Source organism: Spermophilus citellus (assembly GCF_964194105.1).
Source record: "Spermophilus citellus genome assembly, chromosome: 13".
NCBI lineage: Eukaryota > Metazoa > Chordata > Mammalia > Rodentia > Sciuridae > Spermophilus > Spermophilus citellus.
Window position 1 is genome coordinate 14,107,788 of NC_138193.1, and position 25,425 is coordinate 14,133,212.

The window sequence follows — 25,425 nt, forward strand, 5'->3', positions numbered from 1 at the left end:
TCCTTGGTTGCCTTTAACATGCTAATTAACCCATCCCCCCAATTTTGAACTCTAGTCACTGGAAATTTTATTTTCAAAATTCTGGTTTTTTGTTTTGTTTTGTTTTGTTTTAAATCACCAGGCCACTTTTTTTGTTTCCTATTTTCAAAAACTATTCTATATTGCCTTTTTTTTACTTTATATACTGAAATATAGTTGTTTTTTAATTTGTAGCAAATAATTTCAATATCTTAAGTCTTTATAGGCTTATTTATTTTTTTTTAATCTGTTGCTTCTGCTATGTGTCTGGTATTTTTCTTTTATTGTGTGCTAGTCATTTTTTCTGAGAAATGATTTGTAAGATTTCTATGAGGCCAAATTAAAGTTACTTCCCTTGCAAGAGGCCTCTGAAGGCACTCCCAGATTGAGATCCACTTAACCCAAATTCAGGACTTGAAGCTCTTCAGACTCACATACTTACAATAAGGTAATAAGTTATATCCACCCAAGGACTATAGTTCTTTGGCTTCCCAGCCAATAATGTTGAGGGGCTTCTCTTCAATTTCTTACTCAGGACTGGCTCTGCACTTTTACTGTCATTGTCCCCTGTCCCCTATTCCTCTCATCAGGCTCTCAAAGTGAATGTTTAGAATGCTAGAAATGGCAAAGGCCTTCAGGAGAACTCCAGTTTTCTCATTTCTTTTTCTTTTTCATTTTTTTTTTTTTTTTTTTTTTTTAGTGGGGAGTACCAGGGATTAAACTCAGGGGCACTCAGCCACTGAGCCACATCCCCAGCCCTATTTTATATTTTATTAGAGACAGGTCTCACTGAGTTGCTTAGTGCCTCCCTAAATTGCTGAGACTGCCTTTGAACTCAGGATCCTCCTGTCTCTGCCTCTCAAGCCACTGGGATTATAGGCCTGCACCATCGCACCCAGCCCAGTTTTCTCATTTCTTTAGGTACCCATTTTCTCTTAAAATTTTTAATTTGTTCTTTTGAGATAAGCATGACAGTAGAGTGCATTTTGGCATATTATACATACATGGAGTCTAAGTTAGTCTAGTTAGGACCCCATTCTTGTGGTTATATATGATATGGAGTTTCACTGGTTTCAATTTTGACTTTATTGTTTTGTCAGATTATTAATGCTTTGAAGATATTTCTCATATATTTTTCTAAATATTTTGGTTATTGTCAAGAGAAAAGTTGTCCCAAAACAAAACAAAAACAACAACAACAGAAAATCCCTTTGATGTTATTCCACACAATCCCACAACAACCCATGCATGACTTTCATTGCTCTTACATATAGATGAAGAACCTGGGGTCAGGGGCAAAGTCACTTGCCCAAAGCAGCACGGCTGGGTAAAACCCACATCGTTCTGACTCCAAATATTTTTCATTTAATTTACATGGATAATAATCAACATTAGTCGCAAAAACAAGAATGCTTTTTGCCCAGTTGATATGACTTGATTCTACAGTGTCCCCAAAGGCTCCTGTGTCAAAGGCTTCATATCCAATGCAGCAATCTTCAGGGGTGGTGCTTTGGCAAGGTGATTATATCATCGATCCAATAGGTGGCAGAATGGACTACTGGGAGGAAGTGGAAATTGTAGGTGGTGGGGTGTGGTTGGAGGAAGTAGGTCACTGGGGGGTGTCCTGGAAGGTTGATTCTTGTCCCAGTCATTTGTCTCTCTCTTCCCTTCTCCTTCCTGGCTGCCATGAGCTGAGCAGCTTTCCTCCTCCATACCCTTCCACCCTGATGTCCTGCCTAAACTCAGACCCAAAGCAGTGGAGCAGGCCAACATGGACTGAAACCTCTGAGGCCAAAACCAATCTTTCTTCCTGCAAGGAGTGTTTACTCAGGTATTTGTCACTGCAACAAAAAGCCAACCAGCATACCAGTTCTTGGTTTCTAATATGATTTGCTAATATAAGGAACCAGGGTTCTTGGAAAATGACTAATTCTAAGGCTGAGGAAGTGAATATAGAGGGTTGTCCTCCAGCCAGAAAATAAGAAAGTACTAGAACAAAAACAAAACCCCAAACCTGTGATAATGGGGTACATTCAAGAGATGCAAGAAGAAGCCAACTGAGAGAAGCTAGAACAATCTGATAATTAAATAAACCATGTAGTAGAAGGTCTTAACTCAAAGTATAAAATAATTAAACACAAGTCCACAATGATACAGAAAAAAGTTAAGTAAACAAGTGAAAAAAATTGGAGGGGAAAGACAAGTACTCCTTACAGAAGAATTCCAAATGATCCGTGTGGGTACTTCTGCCTGCAGGAAATGAGACTTGCCTCCTGCCTCCTTGAGTGTGGGTTGAACCTGATGGGTTGCTTGTATTTTAAAGAAGAGAGTGGGAATAAGGAAATGGTTACTTTCTGGAGGGGAAACCCTGCAGATCCTACCTCAACCAAATGAGCAAGGTTGGTGTCACCAGTTGTAGGAAACGTTCACAGCTTGGACCCCCCAATGTCACATGGTGAGAAGGGCACTTCCCTCTTCCCCATAACCCAAGTCCAGTCACCATCAGAATACAGCAGACAGCGCCAGACTGGCAGATGGTCCACACAGTACCTGACCAGCACCCGCAAAACCAGCAATGCATGAAAGACTGAAACCATCGTGGATCGAAAGGGACCAAGGAGGGTTTTTACTGTCATCGTCTCCTATCTCCTCCTCAACCACCATCAGGCTGTCAATTAAATGAGTGTTAAGAATGCTAGAAATGGCAAAGGCCTTCAGGAAAAATTCAGTTTTCTCATTTGGGAAAATGAGCTCTTATTACCCTGGATGGACTCCTGGCACAGGAAATGGGTTTTGGCAGAAAAATTGGTGAACTCTGAGAAAGTCTATAGATTACTTATTAGAAATGCACCAAGCAGGGCATGGTTCACACGTCTGGAATCCAGCAGCTCAGGAGGCTGAGGCAGGAAGATCACGAGTTCAAAGCCAGCTTCAGCAACTTAATGAGGCCCTTAGCAACGTAGTGAGACTCTGTCTCAAAATTAAAAATTTTTTAAAGAGGGGGAACTGGGGATGTGGCTCAGTGGTTGAGCACTCCTGGGTTCAATCCCTTGTATAAAACAAAACAAAAAAAGAAACAAACAAGTTAAATGACTGTCCGCATCCCAGGCGAGCCTAACACCTGACCTCCTACTCTTGGCCTCATCCATTTTTCGTCCTCTTGTTACCTGGAGCCCTACAGAGCACTGACTCTCCTGAGGAGTTCAGATGTTTTCCCGAAGGCCCACCTGGTATCCCAAAGAAGGCAAAATCCATCCACAAGTTCGGAAAGTAGCACAGTGCCCTGTTGTCCAGGTGAGGCCCAGAAGTCAAGGAATTGGTATTGGGTTTGTTTTATTCAAGCCCCGCAACCCAGCCTCCACATACCTGCCTTTCTTCTGTCTGGAACATCAGTGTTCACAGCACAGGTCCATACTCACCCCTGGGGTGCAGCACCCTTCCATGGGATCAGCTCTTACTGCCCTTCAGCTTCTGAGAATCCAAGGTCAACTCACTTCTTAATTAGTGAGCCTCAAAGCTGAGGCTTCCCGGGTGGGTTTTGGACTCCAGTGTCCCCAGCTGCTCCCATGTCCCCAGAGCTGAGGAGTAGGAGGAACTACTTGCCACGGTGCCCTCATCCCAGGTTCATAGTGGTCCAGGGGCGGGGCCTGGGTGCGTCACAATACCACTCCCAAGTAGTAGGTACCCAAGTCTTGTCCATTCTGTGTTTTTGCAGGGGTATGAATAGAATAATTGTGTTCTATGTTCTTGGAAAGTTCAAGGTCCCCACATTATTCTGTTTCAGTCATCATTAACCTAGACCTTTATATTCATTTTGCTTCAGATAATTATCAGCCTTATAGACTAATATTCAGCTGAAACTCATGTTCAGGAAGAAAATAACCCAACAGTTCACAGTGGCTCATCTCCACTAAAACCAACTTGATTTTGCTTGGAGGGAAAAAAATCTCAGTCTTTTAAATTGGTATATTTTAATGCAAATGAATCATTGGCGTCTCCATGTTATACCTTCCTTTAAAGTCTACTTGGGCACGGCTGCCCTGCCCTGTCCATGCCCATCAGCCCTGGAATGTGGCTCTCAAAGACAAATGGAGAAGAAGCAAGTACATGTGGCCATGTGGTCAGCTCACACCAAGAAACAGACGCAGGAGGAAGCTTTTCAGTCTATGAGTATTGAAGGAACCACAGCCTGGTTGTGGGTTGCAAATCAAAAGAGGACCCTACTCGGTGTGGTGGAAAGAACACCTAGATAAACGTTGAATCAGGTTCTGTTTCTTGTCTTGAACTCAACAGTGGCACTGTATGTGGACTGCAGGGGTGGAAGGCCTTCTGGGGAAGGCAGGAGGGCGCAAGGAGGATGGGCACAGCTGGGAGCAGACCCCCTCCTGCCCCTGGGGGCCATGGGAAATGGCCTACAAGAGCAGCAAATCCATCCATGAAAAGACAAAATACATACCAATCGTGCCTGTGCCCCGGGAAATCTCCACTCCCCTCCATACTTGCTTACATTGTGCCAACAACTCTGACCTCTTCATCTGAATGTTGTTGCCTTCCTGTCCTATTTGAATCATGACCTGTCACTGCCTCGACACAGCATCCTTGTTGGCGCTCACCGGAGTCTTTCTCCCTTGCCCCTTACATTTTCATTTTGATGTGCCCCTTGATGTGCAAGGTGAAGCCCTGTTCACCAGCACAAGCTCACATCCTGTTTGGCACCCTTGCTGGGTAGGTGGGTACAGGTGTGAGACCCAGAAGCCTTGGTCTGACCCACTGAGAGAGACCACTCCTCTTCTCCTGTGTGGGCAAGCTGCTGAGGGTCCCAGCGGCAGCAGGAGCTGGGAAGAGTCTGCTGACAGCCTGCAACCTGGGCTCCTCGGCTGTGTCTGCTCAAATCTAAAATGACCACTGGGAATTGAGTTTTGGTTTTAGTTCTGTCCATCTAATGGCTGGTCATTGAGTAGGAAAAATCATGCCAGCCCATTGATGGATGGGTCCTTTGGGTAGTTCTTCGTAGATGTGGCCATTGGCTATTGTTTTCTTAGGACACGTAGCTTGAAGTAAGAATGTGCCAAGGTGTGCAGGTAACAGCCCCCAAACCAGAATGCTGCTGGGCTCCCTTAGTTTATAAGACGGATTATGCTCATTTATTACATTTACGTACATTATTTATTATTGTTCACTTATGTTACAGCATTATACTTATTCACTCAAATTATTCATTTGAACCAAACATAGAACATAAATGCAGACATTATTTAGTGGCAACATATTTACAGTGGAAGAAACATTACAGGGGGAAAAAATGTAGGGAAGAGTTCTATACTGGAAAGACAGTGCTGGAGTATCAGTCTCCTTAAACCTCAGCTTCGCAGATTGTATTCCACATCTGGACCCCGGTTTGGAAAGGTGCGTGCGCCTCCCTCCTACAGTCGCACTGCGGCTGTCTTCCACGCGGTGCTGAACATCTCTTTTTAACAATTCCCAGCCTTCATTTCCCTTTCCTCAAACCACCTGGATGGAGGCAGCTTCACAGATGTTGGGGTGTCAGAATCCAAGCAGCACCAACTGAGGTTTCAGGCAGAGCGTGTTGAAAATGTTCACAGGGGCGGGAAAGGGGGATGGGTTTCTCTGTCCCTCAGCCTCCCTACTGCCCAAGGCTTTTGCTTTTCTTTGTAAGGAATTAGTGAAAAGTAAAGCCCATCTGATTTGGCTGCCCACAGGCAGCCCTCCCTGGCTGTGTCCTCCAGGCCGAGTGGTGACTTCAGCTGCTGGGGTGGGAAGGACAGCTCCTGTGGCGGCCAAGGTCAGGGAGCCAGGGTGGGATTGGAAAGGTCACACTGGAAATAGAACTGGCTACATTTAAAAATCCTCTTTGATTTGAAACCATCACCTGAACTGGCTTTAATTTGCTGTCGCTTCTGTAGGATTGCTGGTGCACCTCTAGGGGACAGCAGGCACTGATGGGAATTTGTGTCTTCTCTTCCCCAAGCAAAAACCTTAAAACAGAGCTGGGGAATGAGCGTGCTAAGCAAACGGGGCCCCTCTTCTCTCCCCTCCCCCTGACTCCGGACCCCTGTGTGCCCCTTGGTGACATAAAATGCTTAGTTGAACTGATAATGCAGGCCATGCCACTAGGTTAAGGGGAAAAAGTGAGATTTGGTTTCTTCAGTTTGGCCAGTAAAAGGGGCAGCAAGGTTACCCCACCCCTGCAATTTCCACATGGCAGCCACCTGGGGAGCCCTCCTGTCCCACAGTAGAGCTTTGTGTCTCTGAAGTGAAGAGGGGTTGTTAGAGTCTGTAAACAAGTCTGGATGGCGCCTGGCATTTTGCCAGAGGGAGTGGTTTGTGAAGTAACGCCAGGGAGCCATTAAGTGTGGAGATTCCTTATTGGTTGACTGCTGTATCTAGTTTATGTTAATTAAGATAAGCTGTGTGGAATGTATATATACCCCTCCCGTCCTACAATAAACGGCTCCAACTCCTGTTGTATCAATGTACACAAGTTGCTCGTCACATCCCCCCACCCCCGTGTATTTTGCTGCAGCCAGACTGCGGCAGATGGGTCATTCCATTTCCTTCACTCAAGGGTGACTTGTGGCCCTCATGGAGAGGGCTGAACTCACTCTCCTCTGGCATCAGCTCAGACTCCTTGGGGAGATGCTGAGGCAGTGTCTCTGGGCTGAGGCCTGTGACCCAAGTGTCACAGTCAGAACTTCTCACAGTGAAATTTGTACCTCAGAGGAGCTTTGTTACACGACAGGGACCTTCAGGACACAGAATTCAGCGGAGTCCAGCCAGTCATGGTGAAGGTCGGGGTGGATTAGACCAGGATTCCAAGAATTTAAATAAGTCACTGACCTTGAAACAGAAATGATCCCCAGCCTAGGCGTTTTGGAATAAGTTCATATTCTAGCTTGAAATTAGTATTATATTTTATAAAATAAAATGTGTTTGTAGTTGCTTTTCACTCTTCTGTTTTTCACTTTTGTTCTGGATTTGGGCAATGAGACACTTCTGTGTCTCCTTCCTCTGGGGGCCTCCAAGTACTTAGCACTTAGTGATGACACCAAGACAACATGGAAAGGTGACCCCATTTTAAGGCACAGAAAAGACACAGGACTTACTTTTCTGAACCCACATCTGTGGGAAACAGAAGGCCTTTTGCATTATGCTGGTCACCCACGTCAGAGTCCAGCTTGAACCCCCAGGCATGGGTTCTGGCGGCCTACTTGGTCGCTGCTGAGCCGGTGTGGGTGACTTGTCCAGCACAACCATGTGGCTTCTCACAGGGTCTTTGGGGAGGCAGGTGTTCCATTTGTTTCTTAATCTGCAGGATGGATGGGCGTGTTCATTTTGTGATAATTTAGGAAGCCCCTGTACTTACGTGTCTGCATGAACATTATGCTTCAACTAAAAAGCATGAAAAGAAAAAGGAAACAGTCATTTGGTGGCTATTGGAATCCCTTTTGTTTAAACTAACTTAAAATTTATTCTGTGATTAATTTGTGGCTTTTATTTTTTAAATGAACTTTTTATTTTGAGAGAATCACAGATTCACATGCAGTTTAAGAAGAATACAGAGAGGTTTTCAGGTCTCTTTGCCTGATTTCCCTTCTTGGTTACATCATGAGAAACTATAGAACAATATCACACCCTGGACTTTGATACAGTGACATTGACACAGTCAGGATACACCGTTTCTGCATCACCCAGGCTCTCTCTTTGTGGCTCCTTTATAGCCACACCATCTTCCCATTTCTCTCCCTCTTCAATTCCAGGCCACATGCACTAACCTCTTCTCCACTTCTATAATTTTGTCATTTAAAAAATGTTGTATACCTGGGCGCGGTGGTGCACACCCATAACCCCGGTGACCAGGAAGGCTGAGGCAGGGGATTGCAAGTTGGAAGCCAGCCTCAAAATAAAACAATAAATAAAGAGCTGGGGGTGCAGCTTGGTGGTGGAGTGTCCTGGGTTCAATTCCCAGTACCGCATCAATGACAACAATAATAGTAATATGGTATAAATGGAATCACATAATATGCAAAATTTGGAACTGGCTTTTCCATTCAGCATAATTTTCTGGGGGTTCATTTATATGGCTGGGTGCAAAAGTAGTCTGTTTATTTGTACTGCTAAGCAGTATTCCATGGTATAGATCTGTCTGGCTTCTCCTTACCCTTTCCCTCTTGCAAATGCTCAATTTTCTGGGCCACTGGTATGTCATTGTCCCCAGGAACTGGCTTATTGACTTCAAGTGCATCAGGTATTAAAATATAGTGTCTTATCAGCATTCACTGGTGAAAGAAAACAACAACAACAACAAAGAGTCAAGGCTTACTTTTCTTTGCATTAATAGTTTGTGCTGAGAAAAATCACGTCTTCTCCTGCTAATGACCATATAGGGTGTTCACAGACTGATGGTTTTATATATAGATTTTCAGGAAAATTTCTATATCCATTTTTTTGGACATTTCTGTTGGTAAACACTTATGATTAATGGATCGTATGGAGATATTTGTTGAACTAAGAAACTGCCATAAGCACTTTTGCAAATGCGGTTGTCCCATTTTATACCTCCACTAGCAACAGGTGAGGGAGTCCCGGCTCCACAGCCTCTCCACTGTCGCCAGCCTTCTAACGTCAGTTATTCTCCAGGGGTGCAGCCTATCTCACTGAATGTGGATTTTCATTTCTCGGATCTCTAATGCTGTTGGGCATCCTTTCAAGTGATCGCTGGTCGTATGTCTCTTTTTGTAAAGTATCTGGTTAAATATTCTGCCTATTTATGACCCCTACCCCCGTGTGTGTGTGTGTGTGTGTGTGTGTGTGTGTGTGTGTGTGTGTGAGAGAGAGAGAGAGAGAGAGAGAGAGAGAGAGAGAGAGAGAGAATGCTAAGTTGTAAGAGTGTGCTATATATACATCCTGGATATGCTACTCATATTTTTCCCAGTCTGTGGCCTGCCTATTAATTTTTATAACAATGTCTTTTGACAAGCAGATGTGTTTAAGTACGATGTATGAAGTTGTCAATGTATGAACTTTGTTAGCGCCCTTGTGCCTTTTTGAAGAAATCTCTGCCTGACTCGGGGTTGTGAAGGTAGTCTGCTTTGCTCTCTCTTAGAAGCTTTTTTACATTTCTTACTTCTACATTTAGTCTACTTTGAATCTCAAATTTATTTCTGAGTATAGTCTAAGGTAGGGGTTGGAGTTGATTTTTCATGTTATCCAAGGGTTTAGGCACGGTTTGTTGAAAGGCTTTCCTTCCTCTGTTGAAATGTCTGACCTCTTTATGGAGAATCAGGTGGTCATCATCTGTTTGGGGAGCTTTCTATCAATTCCATTGATTTGTCTATTATTTTGCTAATTGTGCCATGATTGGTGTAGTAGTTGATCTTATACCAGATAATACAAGTCCCCGAGGTAGTTTATTCCTTTTCAGAATGCTTTTGACTATCTTGTGTTCTGTGTGTTGGAACTAGCTTAGGCCTTTCCTGGGGAAAAGGAGGTATTTATGATTTTGATTGTGTTTGCACTGAATCCATTCTCAGCTGTCTTGCTTTGTGGTGATGAGGATTCAGCTGTCATTCTTACCATTTTTCCCAAGCATTAGATTGACTTTTCTCTCACTAATATTGTAATTTTCATAATTTTGGTTTTAAGAAATTTTATTATTACATGCATAAGTGCGGTACTGCTTGGTATTCACTAAACTTCTTAAATATGTGGAAGATATTTTATCATATCAAAATGAGAGGGATTGAGGTTGTAGCTGAGTGGTAGAATGCTGGAATGACTTCTGTAGTCCTTTCTTAGGTACTGTACTTTTCAGTAGCCCCAGTACCATGGCGGCAAAGTTCTCTCAACTCTTTCTATACCCTAACTAAAAGTGGGAGCCTTCCCAAACTGTTTTTGAAATCATTTTGGTGCATGAAATAAAAACTCCAGGACACAGCCTTTTTTCATAATACCTTTGGACTCTTACTGCACAGTCAGCCCTTCATATTTGTGGGCTCTTGTTTTAGTCTGTTTTTTTTTTTTTTTTGCCATTGTGACCAAAAGACCTGGCAACAATTTTAAAGGATAAGAAGTTTATTTGGTGCTCGTGGTTTCAGAGGTCTCAGTCCTTAGACTTCATTGCCCTCAGCCTGAGAGGAGGCAGAACATCATGGCGAATGAGAAGAGCAGCTCAGGACATGGCAATCATAGGAAGCAGAGAGAGCTCCAATCACCAGGGATAAAATATAAACCCCAAATGCATGCCCCCAGTGACCTACTCCTCCAGCCACACCACACCCAGTACTGTCTACCCAGTTGATGCCATCAAGGGTTAACGCACTGATTAGGACAGGGCTCCCATAACCCAGTCATTTCACCTCTAAACTTTCCTGCACTGTCTCACACATGACTTCAGGGGCCACCTCACATCCAAACCATAACAATTCTGCATCCACAGATTCAACCAACCACAGTTGAAAACATTCTTTAAAAAGTTGTGTCTGTGTTAAGCATATCCAGAATTGGTTTTTCTTGTCACGATCCCCTAAATGATACACTATAACAACTATTTACATTTATAGTGAGTAAGGTAATCCAAAGATGATTTAAAGCATTGGAGAGGATGTGCGTGGATCAAATACTACCCCATCCTAGATGAGTGATTTGAGCATCGGCGGATTGTGATATCTGCAGCAGTTTGTGGGGGTCCTATGGAATTTATCCCCTGCTGTACCAAAGCATGTCTGTATTGAGTTCTGGCAATTTGGGGGGCTTTCTGGGGAGAAGAGGGTACCAAGGATTGAACAGCCACATCCCCTGCCCTTTTTAAATTTGTTTTATTTAGAGGCAGGGTTTCACTAAGTTGCTTAGGACCTCGCTAAGTTGCTGAGGCTGGCTTTGAACTCATGATCCTCCTGCCTCAGCCTCCTGGGCTGCTGGGATTCCAGGAATCTGCCCCCACGTCCAGCTAGTTGGCAGGGCTTCTGCCTCTTGAAATGTTTGACTGAAAAATCACTCTTCATGGGTGTGTCCTAATCAGGCTAAACTATCAGTTGACTAAACCGTCCTCTTCTTTTGTAGGAAAATGTCTGAAGCTAATATGGCACCTCTTTGATAACCACCTAATTGAATATTCTTTTTCACTTCATGTCACTGCCTTCACGGGTAGAAAGTGCTACCAAGAGCTGCATTGTGGTTACTTTAATTCCATTGCCAAAACTTTCATATGGTTTCCTGTATTCTAAAGGGAAGGCAGCGTGCAGTCGTCTTCTTTCTAAACTTCTCCTCTTATGAATCAGTTCTAGTATGAATAAATGTCAGAAGTTCTTATTAAGTGGTTAAAGCTGTTGCCTCGTGTCAGTACTCTAAGGTAATGATGATTAAGCAGACTTTGTAAAGGCAATGCCAGAGTTGTAAAGAAATTGCATTTATTACTAACTAGAGAACACAGGATAATAATAACAATAGTGCTAGGGGTGCAGCTCATGGGACAGGGCTTGCCTAGGGTGTGTGAGGCCCTGGGTCAATCTCTAGCACAGCCAAAGAAAGGAAGGAGGAAAATAGCAACAATGTTTATAAATGCTCACCCTCTGCCAGATTCTTCTCATCCTTACATCTTAGAGAGAAAGAAATCATTAGGAGTGGTAATGTCAAGGATCAGAGCTGCTTTCCTTTAGAGAAATGGGCATTTCAGTAATACTTAGTAAATAGTTGAATTGTGTACTCTTTAGTCAAAAAATAAATTGCAAGCTGGGTGTGGTGGCACATGCCTGTACTCCCAGTGACTCTGGGGGGCTCAGGCAGGAGGATCTCAAGTTGGAGGCCAGCCTCAGCAACTTAGCAAGGCCCTAAACAAGTTAAGGAAGCCCTGTTTCAAAATAAAAAAGGGCTGGGGATGTGGCTCAGTGGTTAAGCACCCATGGGTTCAGTCCCTGTTACCAAATTACTTGATTAATTCATTTAATTAAATTGCAGTAGGAAGAACATTTTGAAGGTAAAGTATGTCTAAATATAGGCTAAGTGAAGGTGTGGTTTTTTTGGTTAAGAAGGCAGTTTCTCCAGTCTGTTGTATCAGACTATGCTAAATATTTTTATTAGCTAAAGAGCTAATCAACATAAGATATGATTTAAGTTGATGCCAAAGAAATATCAATTAGGAGTCCTGATTATTGTTTGAACCACAGAGTTTTGTTTCATGCTATCAAAACTTGGCTGTCAAGGAAACCAGGAAAATGTACCTGTTCCTGGGACTGGGAGGCCCAGCAAGCTACGGCCTAACCCTGCCATGAGGAGCCCTCTGGGCAGTGAACTGAGAGAGACAGAATCAGCACGGGGTGTGAGACTGTGCCACAGGAAGTGTTGATCACTGGTCAGGCAGTAGGGGCTCAGGTGGCACATTAGCCACCATCGCCTACCACCAACATTTGTCTTTATAAAGGGTAGGCAGTCCTTCGGGAGAGGCAAATGGGTGGGGATAAGTCAGGCCAAAGCTTCTGTGCATGCCTGAGTTTGGAAGTCTTTGCTAGAAGTCTTTACTAGCTGCAGGCAATTTATTTGACTTGGCAGTGTTCACTGGCCAGGCCATGATTTGGCGGCCCACATGTTGTTCCTTGGAAGGGATTTGAATTGTGTTTGTGTTTTGGCTTAAGGTGGTGAGCTGGAGGACCAGAGAGGGGACAATGACCAGTGCAGAGGAGTTCTCCCAGCTTCCCAAAGAACAATCTGCAGAGAAAGTGTCTCTCCCTCCACAGGAAGAGAATCCAGTGTGTTCTGGACACCCATTTGCATCATGGCAGCTGGTTCTGAAGCCAGATCATCTCTGGGCGCCATTACGGCCATAGTATTTTGGGGACATCTGAGCCAATGTGGTTGGACAGGCCTGTGTGCTCTCTCTGGGCATACAGAACATCTTAGGTGGAGTATCAACAGTTACACACTGGCTGCGATGCAGGAGGTGATCCTCAGTGCGACACCCACAGCCTCCAAGACTGGAAACAGCGAGCACTTGGAGGAAGAGGGAGCAGAAAGGGTGGACAGGGCTGTAGAAAGAAGCTCCTGGGTTAAACCCACTGGCACCCTCACCAGGGTGGTGACTTGCACCAACATGCTGAATATTTTTAAGGCTTGGTTTCCTCACTTGTAAAGTGGAGGGGTCCCCAGGAGAGTTGTGAGGAGCACTGAGGGAGTCCGTGGAGGTGAAGACCTCTTCTGGAATCTGGCCCACAGTAGATGCACATTAAATTCCAGTCAGTCAATGTAGAGCAGAGCAGAGCAGAAAACCTCGGTGTGGAAAGAGACAAACATTGACTTCATGGCACTGTTAGAGAGAGATGCAGGCAGCCTCCAAGGCCAGGCAGCCGAGTAGCTCCCTTCTGTACCTGTTGCCCTTCCATGCCTGGCCATCGGGGATATCGTGAGAAGCACAACCCTGGATAGCAGAGATTGATTCTTCCCAAAAGACTGGCACAATAGTCTATGGAATGCTGACTGGGACTGGGGTAGACAACACAGTCAACTCAGAAAGAATGGATGGGAAATTATATGTACCACCCACCAACATCTAATAATCTCTTAGAAAGCAGGAGTGGGCTGCATTGAAATTCCTTTTGAAGATGAGGTACAACTGATAACTTTATAGCAGGTTTTTTTTGTTGTTGTTGTTTCCATTAGTAAGGTTGAAAGTTTCCATTTGTGTGTGCTAACCAGTAATAGTGATTAATACCAGTTCTGTGGGTTGGCAACCTGGGCAGTTCTTTGGCTAGTCTAACCTCAAATCTCTCCTGGGGCTACAGTCAACTGGGTTCAGCAGTCTTGGGGTGTGCAAGATGGCCTCCGACTCCTCAGGCAGTGAGTGCTGGCTTTTGGCCAAGGTACATTGGCCCCTGTCCACTTGGCCTTTTATCCTCCAGCAGCCTAGATTGGGCTTCGGCAGAGGAAGTGGCCCCTGGGTTGCAGGGATTGCAAAGCTTCTTAGGCCTAAGTTCCGGAATTCTCTCCATATTCTATTGGCAAAGCAAGTCAAGTCCTCTCAGATACAAGAGATGGAGAAAAAGTGTCTAGCACAGTGCCCAAGCAAGACAGGGGCTGGTCCTGGTTGGGCATTCATCTCTTGAGGCATTTCAAGTTGGGGTAAGGAACTTTACCCAGATAGAGAACCAAGCGAAGGCACTCGGGTGATGGCTGGGAGTCCCTGCAAGTGTGGCCCACAGTTGGCCAGCCTCGGTGCTGTGAGGAAGACCAGGCAGTGGCAGTAGAGGGCTGAGGAGGCTGGAGAGCTCCATGGACATCCTAGCCATCCCCCCACCCCCAACCAAAACAAGGAAAGTACTGGAAGAGTCAAGGAGGCAAAGGAAGAAAACAGGTAGGTAGAGCTGGGGGGCCAGACTGATATGAACACCTCCCTGCACAGATCCACTGACTGACCTGCTCTCCACCAGTCCCTGGAGGGCTCCGAGAACTTCTGCTTCTTTAAAATAGATCTTCTCAAATTCCACTTGCTGGCTCTCCCCTGCCCACCTCAATAGATCTCACGATCTCATCATTTGTGGGGCAATACGCACCTTTGGGTTCTGCCCTTTGAAAATTTTTCTGCAAAAACCAATGACTTGTTTATGTGTTTTGTTGGTTGGTTTTTAAATAGCACTTCTTGATGTGTGTGTGTGTGTGTGTGTGTGTGTGTGTGTGTGTGTGTGTTTTCCCAAAAGCTGGTGAATTTTCTTTGTAAAATTTGGGATACTTTGTCCAATATAAAAGGGTCACAAATTGGCAGGTCAGGGAGACCCCTACAATAATGTGCCATTTTTGTGTTTATAATATAAAAGGATATGTTTGGTAATAAACTATACTTAATCATAGATTGTTTAGGCCTAAATAAAAATACTCCATGGTAGTAAAAAAAAATACTGTAAATGCAATAATCAATACTATATTAGCTATTCAGGAGTATTTTGCATTAAGGTGACCATATTTTAAAAAAAGTCTATAAAATTCTGCAACAAGATTCATGATGCAGGAGACACTGTGCCTGCAGTGTGGACCCCCAAGCCCTCCAGGCCCAGCTTGGCCCCTGACACAGGTGACTCCAGTACGTACTTTATGGATGAAATGATGATGGTGATGATCTGCATCTGGCAGGCAGAGACAGAGGGCGTGAACACCTGGAACCAGTCAACCAACCACCCAAGGCCTGATCCTTACATCTGATCTTGAATGGTTTCCAGGGTCCTGTTGAAGTTCATAAAGCATGAAGAAAGTGAGAAGGAGGATTAATTTAGACCCTCCAGAACTTTCAATTCAGAAGGAATCTTGACAGTCAACATCTAGTCTCTCCATCCAGTTCACTGTCCTTCCCTAGGATGTCATTAGCAGAGTCACCTCTGAACACTTATGAGTAAAGGAACCCTTTTCTTTGCCAGCCATTGGGTTCCTGTTTAATTTTCTATTTTAAAAAGTTTTCCTAGGCTCTACTCATTGGGGCCGGGAGGTGGGGTGCTTGCCTAGTGTAGGCGAGGCCCTGGGTTTGATCCTCAGCACCACAAAAACACATACATACATACATACATTTTTTTAAAAAATTAACAAGTTTTTCTTATATTGAATAGAAATCTGCCTTCTGTAATTTCTACATCTGACCCTTAATTCTGTATTTAGCAGTAGATAAACCAAATCTATATTCTCTTCCACAAAACCTTTCGTCAAACTGAATGTCTCCCATTGGTGAACATAGGACAAAAGTTGGTGGAATTGCGTCATGCTAACCCAAAGGGATCATTATTTTGAACAGTTATGTGGCAATATGTGGCTAGTTCGGGGGCTACATACAGCATCTCATGGTTTTGAACTGTGTGGTTAGAGACACCGAGAGTTGACAGATTAGTCAGGGATTTGTCAAGAGTATTAATTACAAACTTTGAAATCTTGGTCAGGGAAAGTTCATCTCAGCGCATCTTGCAAATATGATCAAAGTCTTTTCAGTACTGATTTGATGATGCTTAACCACAAGGTTGGAGAATGAAGGTTTTCATTAGAAATTATTGATGTCATAGAGCACATTCGCAGGGAAGATGCACATTTGGACATCAACCACCCATGCTCTTCCCCACCCCACCCAGACTCCCTGTCCTCCACCTCCATTTTCTGGGCTCTCTTTTCTTTGAACTTCTGAAATGGCATTTTGGACAACTACAAAAAGAAACTGTGTTCTTAACATTAGCTGAGAGATGACTGCTACTTGCGGGGGGGGGGGGGGGGGGGCGGGGCTGGGCTCATGTTAAGTGATGTTTTTTAAACCAAAGAATAAGCCAGGATACCGGGGAGTTTACTGAGATTTGGGGAATGAAAGAAATTTAGGACTGGCTGGGAACTTGAAAAATGGAGGAATACAGTACATAGTTGGTTAGGGGAAAAGTTAAGCAAGCAATCCTCTACCCTTGTCAGTTTTGGAAAAACAATCTATTGTTTTGGTAGCTTGTTTCTCCCTCCCCTTTGGGAATGAAAAAAAAAAATGTGCTGGCACCTGAAGAATGGAAAATGAAATAAAAATCCACCCAGGGCAGCTTCTCCAAATAACTGGCCTGCATCTTTCCCTCCTCCCTTCTGCCAGAGATGTTTCCTCCAGGCCTCCAGTGACTGTCAAAAACACCGAGGGTGTCCGTGGGGTTCCTTGGTGTTTGGGTAACTGCAGGTCGATTTGGGAAGGTGGACGGTGCGAACATGCCAATAACTAGCTTTGGTCCGACATCGCGCTGAGTTTCAGGAAGCCTCTCTCCTTCCAGCCGGGGTCTGGAGGCTCTAGTCTGGGAAGATTGGGGCAAGTCTGTACTGGTTCACCTGTTTGGAGGTTCTTGTTCAGTTGCATCTGCGCGCCAGATGGTGGCACCCCAGGCACTCCAGAGGTGGAGAGGAGGGAAAGGGAGGGGAAGGGTGGGGAGAGAAGGAAAGAGAAAAGAAGGAAGGAGAGGAGGACGTCAGTTCTGAGACTGCCGTTCCCCTGCTAATTCGGAGTTTGACCTGCCCCCGTCCCCTACGGAAAAACTCTAGGCTTCCGCCGGACTAGGTGTCAGAAAGTTAAGATTTTTCGCTAAAAAAAAAAAGGCTTCCGAGGGTTTTCTTTCCGACCAACTGTTTGCACCCTCCTGGGTCTCTAGACTCTTAAGGGAAATTGGTGTCCATAGTCGATGAGAGTGCGGGTGCTTTTGGTTGCACGGAAAGTTGCTGGCACTAGGTCGTTGTGAGTGCGTCAACATCTGACCTGTCCCCTTTGTGTCATGTTTTGCAGTTACTGGATTTGTGTGACTCGGTGAAGGATGATGCCCTGAGGGTGGTCTCTGCCTTCAACATTCCACACACCAGCCTCCACGCACCAATCGCCGGGATCCCCACCCCGCACGCCGCCTGGGCCTTCTACCCTGCGCGGATTCTGCCGCTGGCTGGGGAAGCGGAGCGGTCCCAGCGGCCCAAGCTGGGAGCCAAGCTGTAACCCGCGTGGACGGAAGAGTAGCGGCCAGTCGGCAGCTGCCCCCAAACTCCCTTCATGGGTGTCCGAAGCTGGGGCAGAGGCCGGGCTGGCACGCGCGCGGCCGCCGCCCGCGGGGATTTGGGTGGCGGAGCAGAGGTCCAGCCGACGCTTTGGAGGCGCGCGGTTGGCTGTAGGGCAGAGCGAGCCTAGACGGCCGCCAGGGAACTAAAACACTTGGTCCTTTTCCTGTAACCCCGCCTGGCCAGGCCGCGACCTCGTCTAGCTTTGGCGTCGGATCCCCCGAGACAATCAGAGTGGGCTCCCCCGCGAGCGCACCCCACAGACGGGTGCCGCCAAAGATCTGCTGTCAGCGGTGAGTCAGATTCCCAGTGATTTCGAAAAACTCTGGTTCTGGGTGAAAAAAAAAAAAAACACCCAAAACATAAAAATCAAATACCCTCAGGCGAAAGGAAACAAGAAAAAGAAAAAAAGCCCCATCCATTCCGGGCCGGGCAAAGGTTTAGCCAGCCACTGAGGCTTTTCCAGTGAATCAGACCTTTGGGGCTCCGCTGGGAAACGCACCGGCAGGGGGAGGGGAGCTGAGCCTGGAGTTGTGCTCTGAGCAAAGTCAGAACTTGGGCTGGTCCTCCCAGGCGGGCGGTTTCCGGACCGCAAGACAACGCGCGGAAAACATTTTTTTGCCACGTGAAACTGTAATCTGTTCTTTAGAAGAGCACAGACACCAAGTTTAATAAAGAACCTGGGTGCTGGGAAGGCGCCTCCGCTGCTTGTTGAGGTCGGGGGAGGGGATCTGGGGAATACATCGCAATAAATTGGTTTCGGAACTTGGGAGACCACACAGGCGGCGCCTGCGGTCCGTGGATTTCTCATTTCTTAAATCCCAGTTGCACGATTTCATTCTTCTTTCTCTCAGTCCAACTCATCTTCTCTCGTCTCTCCCTCCACTTCTCATGACAGCGACAGGAACACAGCCCCGCCAGTGGCAGCGAGAGCGATGTCCAGGACGGGTAATACAATACCCACCGGCCCTTTCCATGCCGCCCTTCTCTGGGCTCAAGCCCAGTTCCGGGAGGACCTCCCTACCCAACACCAGAAGGCCCTAAAGGCTCGCGGTCACCTGAGGCGGGGGACCTGATCCAAGCCGCCCAGCACAGTCTGGGTCGCGTGCAAAGCAGGAACCTCCGCCTCCAGGCCGGCTTCCTTGTTGCGCCCCAAGTATGGGTGCTTAGCCGGTTGCTTTCCCAGAGACCTTTGTTTTTTTACATTTGTTCACGAGGTCACAGAGCGGGCGACACAGGGATGGTGGAGCTACTTAAGGACAGGCAACCCCGCATTCTGCTGCGAGGTTCTTTTCCCGCCGGGTCTATGTGGCCCGACACCGCCAGGAGCGCCGAACACGGCGTATTTGGGGCTCTCGGCTAGAGGAGCTGGTTCCTTTGCTCTCCCCCGGGTAGGATAAGGAGTGGCCGAGCCGCAGGCGGCTCCGGCAGCTACCGACAGCCGCGGGCGGGAATTCCTAGCCCGGGTCAGCACAGACCTCGGCCTAGGAGTCTACCTCGCTGCGTCCACGCCCTTGCCATTTCCCTGTTGTAGCGAAATCCCCGGGCGGGACTTGGCGCGCGTCCTCCAGACCCTCTGGGAACCCGTGGCTTCCTTCACCTAGCCCAGGACTCACCAGAGAAGGAGACTTTAACCTGAGACTGTGCTGTGTCACGCTGACGTTAGATCTGCTTCTGAACACAAAAAGGACCAAGATGGCCCGATGGCAAGACAAGGCCTCCTCACTTGCTCCTCTAAACGGGAGGAGGCGGCTTCTCCCGGTCCGCGGGGTTGCGGATTAGAGAGGTCCCTACATGGAGTTTTCTCAATCCCCACCTAGCAGCCTGCAAAATGTTCCATTTCCGGACCGACCTCCCACTACCCCGCCGCGGTTGCCTCGAAGCCTCGGGTTGGGGAGCGGGCAGGAAGGCCCTGGTCACCAGCTGCGAGGTTGGGCAGGAGTGCAGACCCAGAGGAGCAATGGGAGATGGAGTTTGGTCTCCTGGGAAAGGGAAGAGTTGGGGCCACGGACTTCGAGGAGGAGGAGGAGGAGGAGGATGGGGACGCGAAAGGAGGAGGTTCGGGGGATATTGCGACACCTATGCGGCTGGCTCTTTCAGTGAGGCCAGAACTTCGCTGTTCCGCCTGAGCCAGCTTTAGCCCGCTGAGGAATGGTTCTGGCAGGTCTCTCCCCCAGCAAATTTCGGGGGTCCCAACAGAGTGCAAGCACCACCTTTTCTCGTCTAGAGGCCGAGACGCTTCTTTATGCCCTTTTATTTTCTTAAAATTATTTGAGGTGTTTTTTTTTTTTTTTTCATTTCCCTATTTGATTTACTCTGCGTACCCTCGCACCCAGGCTGCGGAGAATGCTCCTCCTGGGATCACTCCTTGCCTTTTTCTAAACTCTCTTTCCCACCATGGGCTCTGTCTCTTAAGCAGATTGAGCGCCCCACAAACGCTGGGTAGCGTCTGCGGGGTGACAGGAGGTCTCCTAAGAGTCCGGCGCAAGGCAGGGCGAGAGAGGTGAACATCTTGTGGATTTGGGTCCCCACCCCCCCTCGCCCCGAAGGCTCAGATTCTTGGAGAAGGAAGAGCCAGCGTCCAGCCTCGCATCCGCGAGTTTTCAAGGACCAATCCTGTCACCAAGCTGGCCGGAGCGGTGGAAACTGCACAGTAAGGGGCAGGGGCGCCTCCAGAGGCTTTCACTGGCGGCTGTAGCCAGGCTGGGCTCAGACCGTGCCCCGAGCGCCCCCTCTGTTCTGCGCGCTAGCCACAGCGGACACTGGGTGGGGGGGAGTGTAGACTTCGGAGTGGGGGATGGGCGCGCATGCAGCGTTAGCAGGCCGAGTCACTCTGGTAAACACGCCAGGGCTGGCGGCGCGCGCGGCAGGGAACCCGGCCCGGCCACCCCCGCCTCTACCTGCCCCGGCCTGCACGCGCCAGCGGCCCCGGAGCTGCGGAGGCGGGACTTGACAGCCCCCCGCCGGGGCGGGACCTAGCGGGGGCGGGGCCCGCGGTGATTGGCGCGGGCGTGGGGCCTCCAGTCTGAGCAGGGCTGCAGGGCCGCGCAGGTTTCACTTCGCTCCGCGCAGCCGCTGGGTCTCTAGCTCGTAGTATCGCGGCTGAGTCCGCGCGCCAACACCGCCGCCGCGGGATTCCTGCAGCCAGCCTGTGAGCCCTGCCCCATTGCGGTCAGAACCGCTTGGGGCAGCTAGATTCGTGCCGTTTCCCGTCTCTACCACCTCGGCGCCCTTCCTTGGCTCTTGTCCCCCCAATGTCTGACTCTGATTCTCGGACTGAGAAACGCAAGGTAAATACCTACGAGTCTCAAGCAGCGGGCCGGGGACGTTTGGAAAACAGGCGTTGGAGCCCGTATGGCTCCCTGTAGTGCCCGCTTTCCGCGCACGTGCGGGCGGAGACGCTCCCATTCGTTCCGCTTGTCGCCTGGCGGGAGGCGGCGATTTGTGTGGGTTGGGTTCCTTCCCAGGCTGGGGCATTCTGGGGAAGGGTCGTCGGCGCTGAAGCTTCGGGCACTTAGCTGAAGTAGGATTCGAATCGGGATGCAGCGCGCGGAGGTTGTGCAGCGTCGCAGGCCAGGTTGGAAGAGAGCGTGTTCTTGCCGCCGGCCGGGGAGCTGGAGTACCCGCTCCGCGGCACCGGGCCGAGCACCATGCCGGGAAGTCTCGCCGCTGGCTCCCGCGGCCTGGAGTAGTGAGTGACCACTCTCCAGAGGGTTTGGCGTATTGGTTCTTGGGCGCACGGACTCTTGGGGAGAGTTTGCGGAACTGCAGTGGTGATTTAAATAATGAGCCCGGGATTTTCCTTAAACTTATTCAAGCTAGAGTTTTGCTCTGTTTAAAGTGCCTGGGGGCCCTGCTCGGTCTGCGGGCACCCTGCGGACAGTGCCAGAGCGCGATCCACTGGCAGCAAGAGACCTAGGGCCTCCGTCGACCGCCAGCGCCACAGCGGGGACGAGCCCCGGCCCGCAGAACTTGCTCGGCCCGTAGAGCTTGGTTGTCCTGGAGGCTCCCGTGCGCCCTATGCCACCCCGGTCCGTTGGCGGTGCAGGCTGGCGGCGCCGTGCCCTAGGTGGCCTGTTTACCCTGGGGCTCTGGAGTTGCTGGTGGAGGGCTCTTCGGACGCCGAGGCTTGGGGTGTGGATGTGCACGCTCGTGGCCTGGAATGGTGGTCGTTCAGATTTGGTGCGAATCCGCGGCGCACAGGGAGACAGGTGAGGAAGTTGCTGGAGTTGGGTGGGTGCTGCAGCCCGGGCAGATGAGGCCGTGGGGCTTTCGCCCTGACTGGCATGAACGAGAACGGGTGGCAGGAACTGCGGTATGAGGACGGCCGAGCGGGTCCCGTGAGAGCGCAGATCTCGCTTTGTCTCCAGGTGCCCGGCTGCCCGGAGCAGCGGAACTTCGGAGGCGCGCGCGGTGTCGGGGTCGGGCGGGGCTGGGTGTCGGAGCTGCCGGGCTGCCGCCGCGGCCGCGCGAGCAGCGCTCGGAGGCGAGTTTGTCAACAATCGCCTAGCCTTTGGCGGCTGGACCTGTAGGCGCCGCCCCCGCCCCCGCCGCCCATTGGCTGCGGCGCGGAGCGACCGTGCGCGGGCCAATGGGGAGCGCGGGCACCGGCGCCAGCGGCGCGGGGAGGCCGGCGGTGCAAGCCGCGGCGGGCGCAGTGCGCGAGGGGAGGAGCGGGCGGAGGCGGAGGATGTTCCCGGCTGCGGCGGCCGGGGCAGCGCGGGCCAGAGGCGCGGCGCGCGAAGCCCTGGGCTGCCTGGCGGAGCGCGACGACGGGCGGGAGGGCGGGCGTGGGCTCTGTGAGGCCTGGGGGGCTCCGAACCCGAGCGCGGGGCTTTGTGTCCTGCGGTGCCTCCGTGGTGACGGTCTGGGGGCACCGGGTCGGCGCAGGGCGCGGGTCGGCCGCCGCGGGGCGCGGGCTCGGAAGCTACGCACAGAAGGGAAGGGGCGGACGTGAGTTCGGTGTGCTTGCTTTCGGAGGGGAGGGTCTCTGGGGTGAGGGAGCCGCGCGCCCTGAGTGGCCGAGCGTTCAGAGTTAGTGGAAATTGTGGACTTCGCTGGGGGTGCCTGGGACGGCCCTGGGGGGCCCCCACTTGGGAAGGTGCACTTAACAACACGGCTGCACCCAAGAGGAGTTCTGTCCGGTTTGGTGTTGCGCTTGGGGCCAGGAGCTAGAGGGACCGAGGCGGGAGAGCAACAGAGCCCGGCCGATCCGCGCTCTGAGTTACAAACTCTATTGTGACGCACTTACTACGACTGACGGCCGCTGCCAAACCTTCCCCAGACTTGCTGCCCTCAGCATTTTCGGCAAACAATGGGGCCGGAGCAGGGAACGCGGCCAGCCGCCTGTAATCACTGCATCTGCGCCCGCTCCTGTGCTCCAGCACCGAGTCGGGTCCTGGGAAGTCAGAGCCCGCTGGGAGCTTCTGACTTGATGCAAGTCTGTCCAGAGCAAAAAGCACATGCGAGTAGGCTTCAAATGAGCCGCTTCTCTTGAAACTTGTGTGTGTATAATGTGTGTAAGAGCACCAGCTCCACCAGTAGTTGACATTGTAGTAACAACTGTTTAGTTTGGTGGTATGAAGTTTAGTCACGCCCCTGAGAGAAAGATCTGCACACCTTTGTTATGTTAGGTGCATTGGAGGGGGGGGGGACTTTCAGAAAAGTAAACAATTTAGTTTTAAAGTATTTGAGACTCAAGCATTTTTGATGAATTGGTGTAAGCAAGATTATTTTATTATAATCATTATCTTGCTGAAGATCATCTTAGTTTTTCTCTTTCTTGCAGAAAAAAAGACCAAATGGCAAAGCAACCTTCCGATGTAAGTTCTGAGTGTGACAGAGAAGGTGGACAATTGCAGCCTGCAGAGAGGCCTCCCCAGCTCAGGCCGGGGGCCCCTACCTCCCTTCAGACAGAGCCTCAAGGTAATCCCGAAGGCGAAGGGGACCGCTGCCCCCACGGCAGCCCACAGGGCCCGCTGGCCCCACCGGCCAGCCCTGGCCCTTTTGCTACCAGATCCCCGCTTTTCATCTTTGTGAGAAGATCTTCCCTGCTGTCTCGATCCTCCAGTGGGTATTTCTCTTTTGACACAGACAGGAGCCCAGCACCCATGAGTTGTGACAAATCAACACAAACCCCAAGTCCTCCTTGCCAGGCCTTCAACCATTATCTGAGTGCAATGGGTAAGCAATGCCCGGGTAAGGGGCAGTGGTGTGTAGTTGTTGGAATATCTGTTTCAAAGCTGTGTGTAGCATTGAAAGTCCCCTTTTAGGGCCCTTCAACTGGTTTAATCTGTATTTTCATGGGCACAGAGGATGTATAAAGTCAAATATCAAGCCAGTGTTTTTTTTTTGTTTTGTTTTGTTTTGTTTTGTTTTTAATTCATGAAGTCTGTGGCATGAGTGAAGTCTGGGCATGAGCCTTCAGGGCTGTAAAGCTTGAATTTCTGCTAAAGCACATAACCCTGGCACGATATTTGGACCACTGGGTTTTACCTGTTAATGACATTCTGCCTGAAAGAATTCTGCCTGGTGTCCCTTTTCAAACAGCTTAATAACATAACTGAAAGTAAAGAAAGATTTGCAAGTCAAACATTTTAAAAAATGACATGTGGGGAAATTGAACTAGTTTGTATAGCAGTGCTGACATAGAACCATGAAGGTGGTTCGTTTTATGGGCAAATTTCCCCTTGGATTGGTGACTCAGAGTTTGGACTTAGTACTAATGAGCTGGGGAATCAGACTTTATGTCAGGGATTCAAAGCAATGTTAGTGTCTGAACTAGGAGTGGCAAACATTAACACCCAGAAAATCCTATCAGTGAGGGCAACTGTGGCAAGTTGGACAGCACTTGCCACTTCTGCTAGTCCCATTCTGATTGTTGCCCTGAGGGCATGTGGTCTCAGAGTAGCATGTATTCTAGTTTTGCAACATGGTCCTGGAATGCAGATTTTGAGCCTCATATTCTGACATTTAAACGTTGACAACTCACATTCTTTAAAACATTGCATAAGCCATTTTGAAACCTCTGCAGGCTCAATTTGACTCTGGAGCCTCTGGTTTGTGCCTGAGAATGTCCAGTCACCCTGGTGAAGGGAGGAGTCTAGGTTGGTTCAACTGGCTATTCTTCACTAACGGAAAAAGTTCCTGTCTTGATCATCATTCACCAAAATTAGATTTGACATTTGTTCACATTGGCTTGCTCTGCATAAATAAGACAAAGAAATTGGTAATGTTATGGATTAGGAAATCTAATATAGATTCTACCAAGATTAGATCGTACCTGCCATGCCAAAGGCTAAGTAAAAGTCATGGGATCAAACTCTCGACTACAATGACACACCTTGTATTTGTAAATATGTTGCAGCTCTGGGCAGGTCTGTCCCCATGTAACAGAGATGGGAAGAACCTCAGAGGAGTGATACTTGTCAGGGGTGGGGCACACCTGGCACAAATGACAAATTCCACTAGCGTGTATGCTGTCTGCACATCTGCCAAATGCTGGGGCACAGTTACTATATTATGTAAGGAGCTGGAAGTTTCATTGTTGCTATTGCTTTAGTCACTACCAGTGCTTCTGCTCCTGAGTTCAGGAAGTTCCTGGTGCTTGGAACTCTTATATCCACAAAATATTCCAGTGCATATGTGAACCTACAACATTCTAATGGGGTTGCCAGCGCTTTTCAGCATGAATGTTTGAAAACCTGTTTATTTTAAGGACCCTCTGGAAGCTGTTATGGTTTCATACTGCAGGCCTTTGTAGCGGAGTCTGCAGGTGTGGCTAAGGCATGGCAGTAGTTTCTCCCGCCTCATTAACTAGGAAGAGTGTTAGCTGGATGAGTGAGTGTATTTTTTTTTTAAATGTGAAGACAG

The 25,425-nt window shown here is 48.7% G+C and overlaps 2 protein-coding genes and 1 long non-coding RNA gene across 11 annotated transcripts in view; 2 read left to right on the plus strand and 1 right to left on the minus strand.

Moving 5' to 3' along the window:
* Positions 1-17,508, plus strand: part of ACOXL (acyl-CoA oxidase like) — a gene marked incomplete at its 5' end in the record, with an annotated part of 295,548 nt that extends 278,040 nt beyond the window's left edge. For both annotated transcript variants that reach the window (XM_081265193.1, XM_081265194.1), the window contains one exon: positions 17,294-17,508. In XM_081265193.1, coding sequence (XP_081121319.1) covers positions 17,294-17,494 — 201 coding nt within the window. In that variant the 3' untranslated portion in view covers positions 17,495-17,508. The remainder of the gene's footprint in view (positions 1-17,293) is intronic.
* Positions 10,120-20,959, minus strand: LOC308632843. Of its 2 annotated transcripts, none has more exons than XR_014018642.1 (3): positions 20,856-20,959; positions 15,109-15,240; positions 10,120-13,296 (listed from the first exon to the last, which is right to left on the minus strand). It is a non-coding gene; the product is annotated as an uncharacterized lncRNA (long non-coding RNA). The 2 variants fall into 2 exon arrangements; XR_014018643.1 differs by having other exon boundaries at positions 20,852-20,952.
* Positions 20,960-22,234: 1,275 nt separating this feature from the next.
* BCL2L11 (BCL2 like 11) overlaps positions 22,235-25,425 on the plus strand; it is an 82,579-nt gene continuing 79,388 nt past the window's right edge. For 5 of the 7 annotated variants that reach the window (XR_014018641.1, XM_081265198.1, XM_081265197.1 and 2 more), the window contains exons 1-2: positions 22,235-22,506; positions 23,342-23,736. Coding sequence is in view for 6 of the 7 variants with exons in the window: in XM_081265198.1 (XP_081121324.1) it covers positions 22,244-22,506; positions 23,342-23,736 (658 nt within the window). In the remaining variant the exon portion in view is untranslated. The remainder of the gene's footprint in view (positions 22,507-23,341; positions 23,737-25,425) is intronic. The other 2 variants (XM_081265200.1, XM_081265201.1) reach the window with 1 other exon arrangement.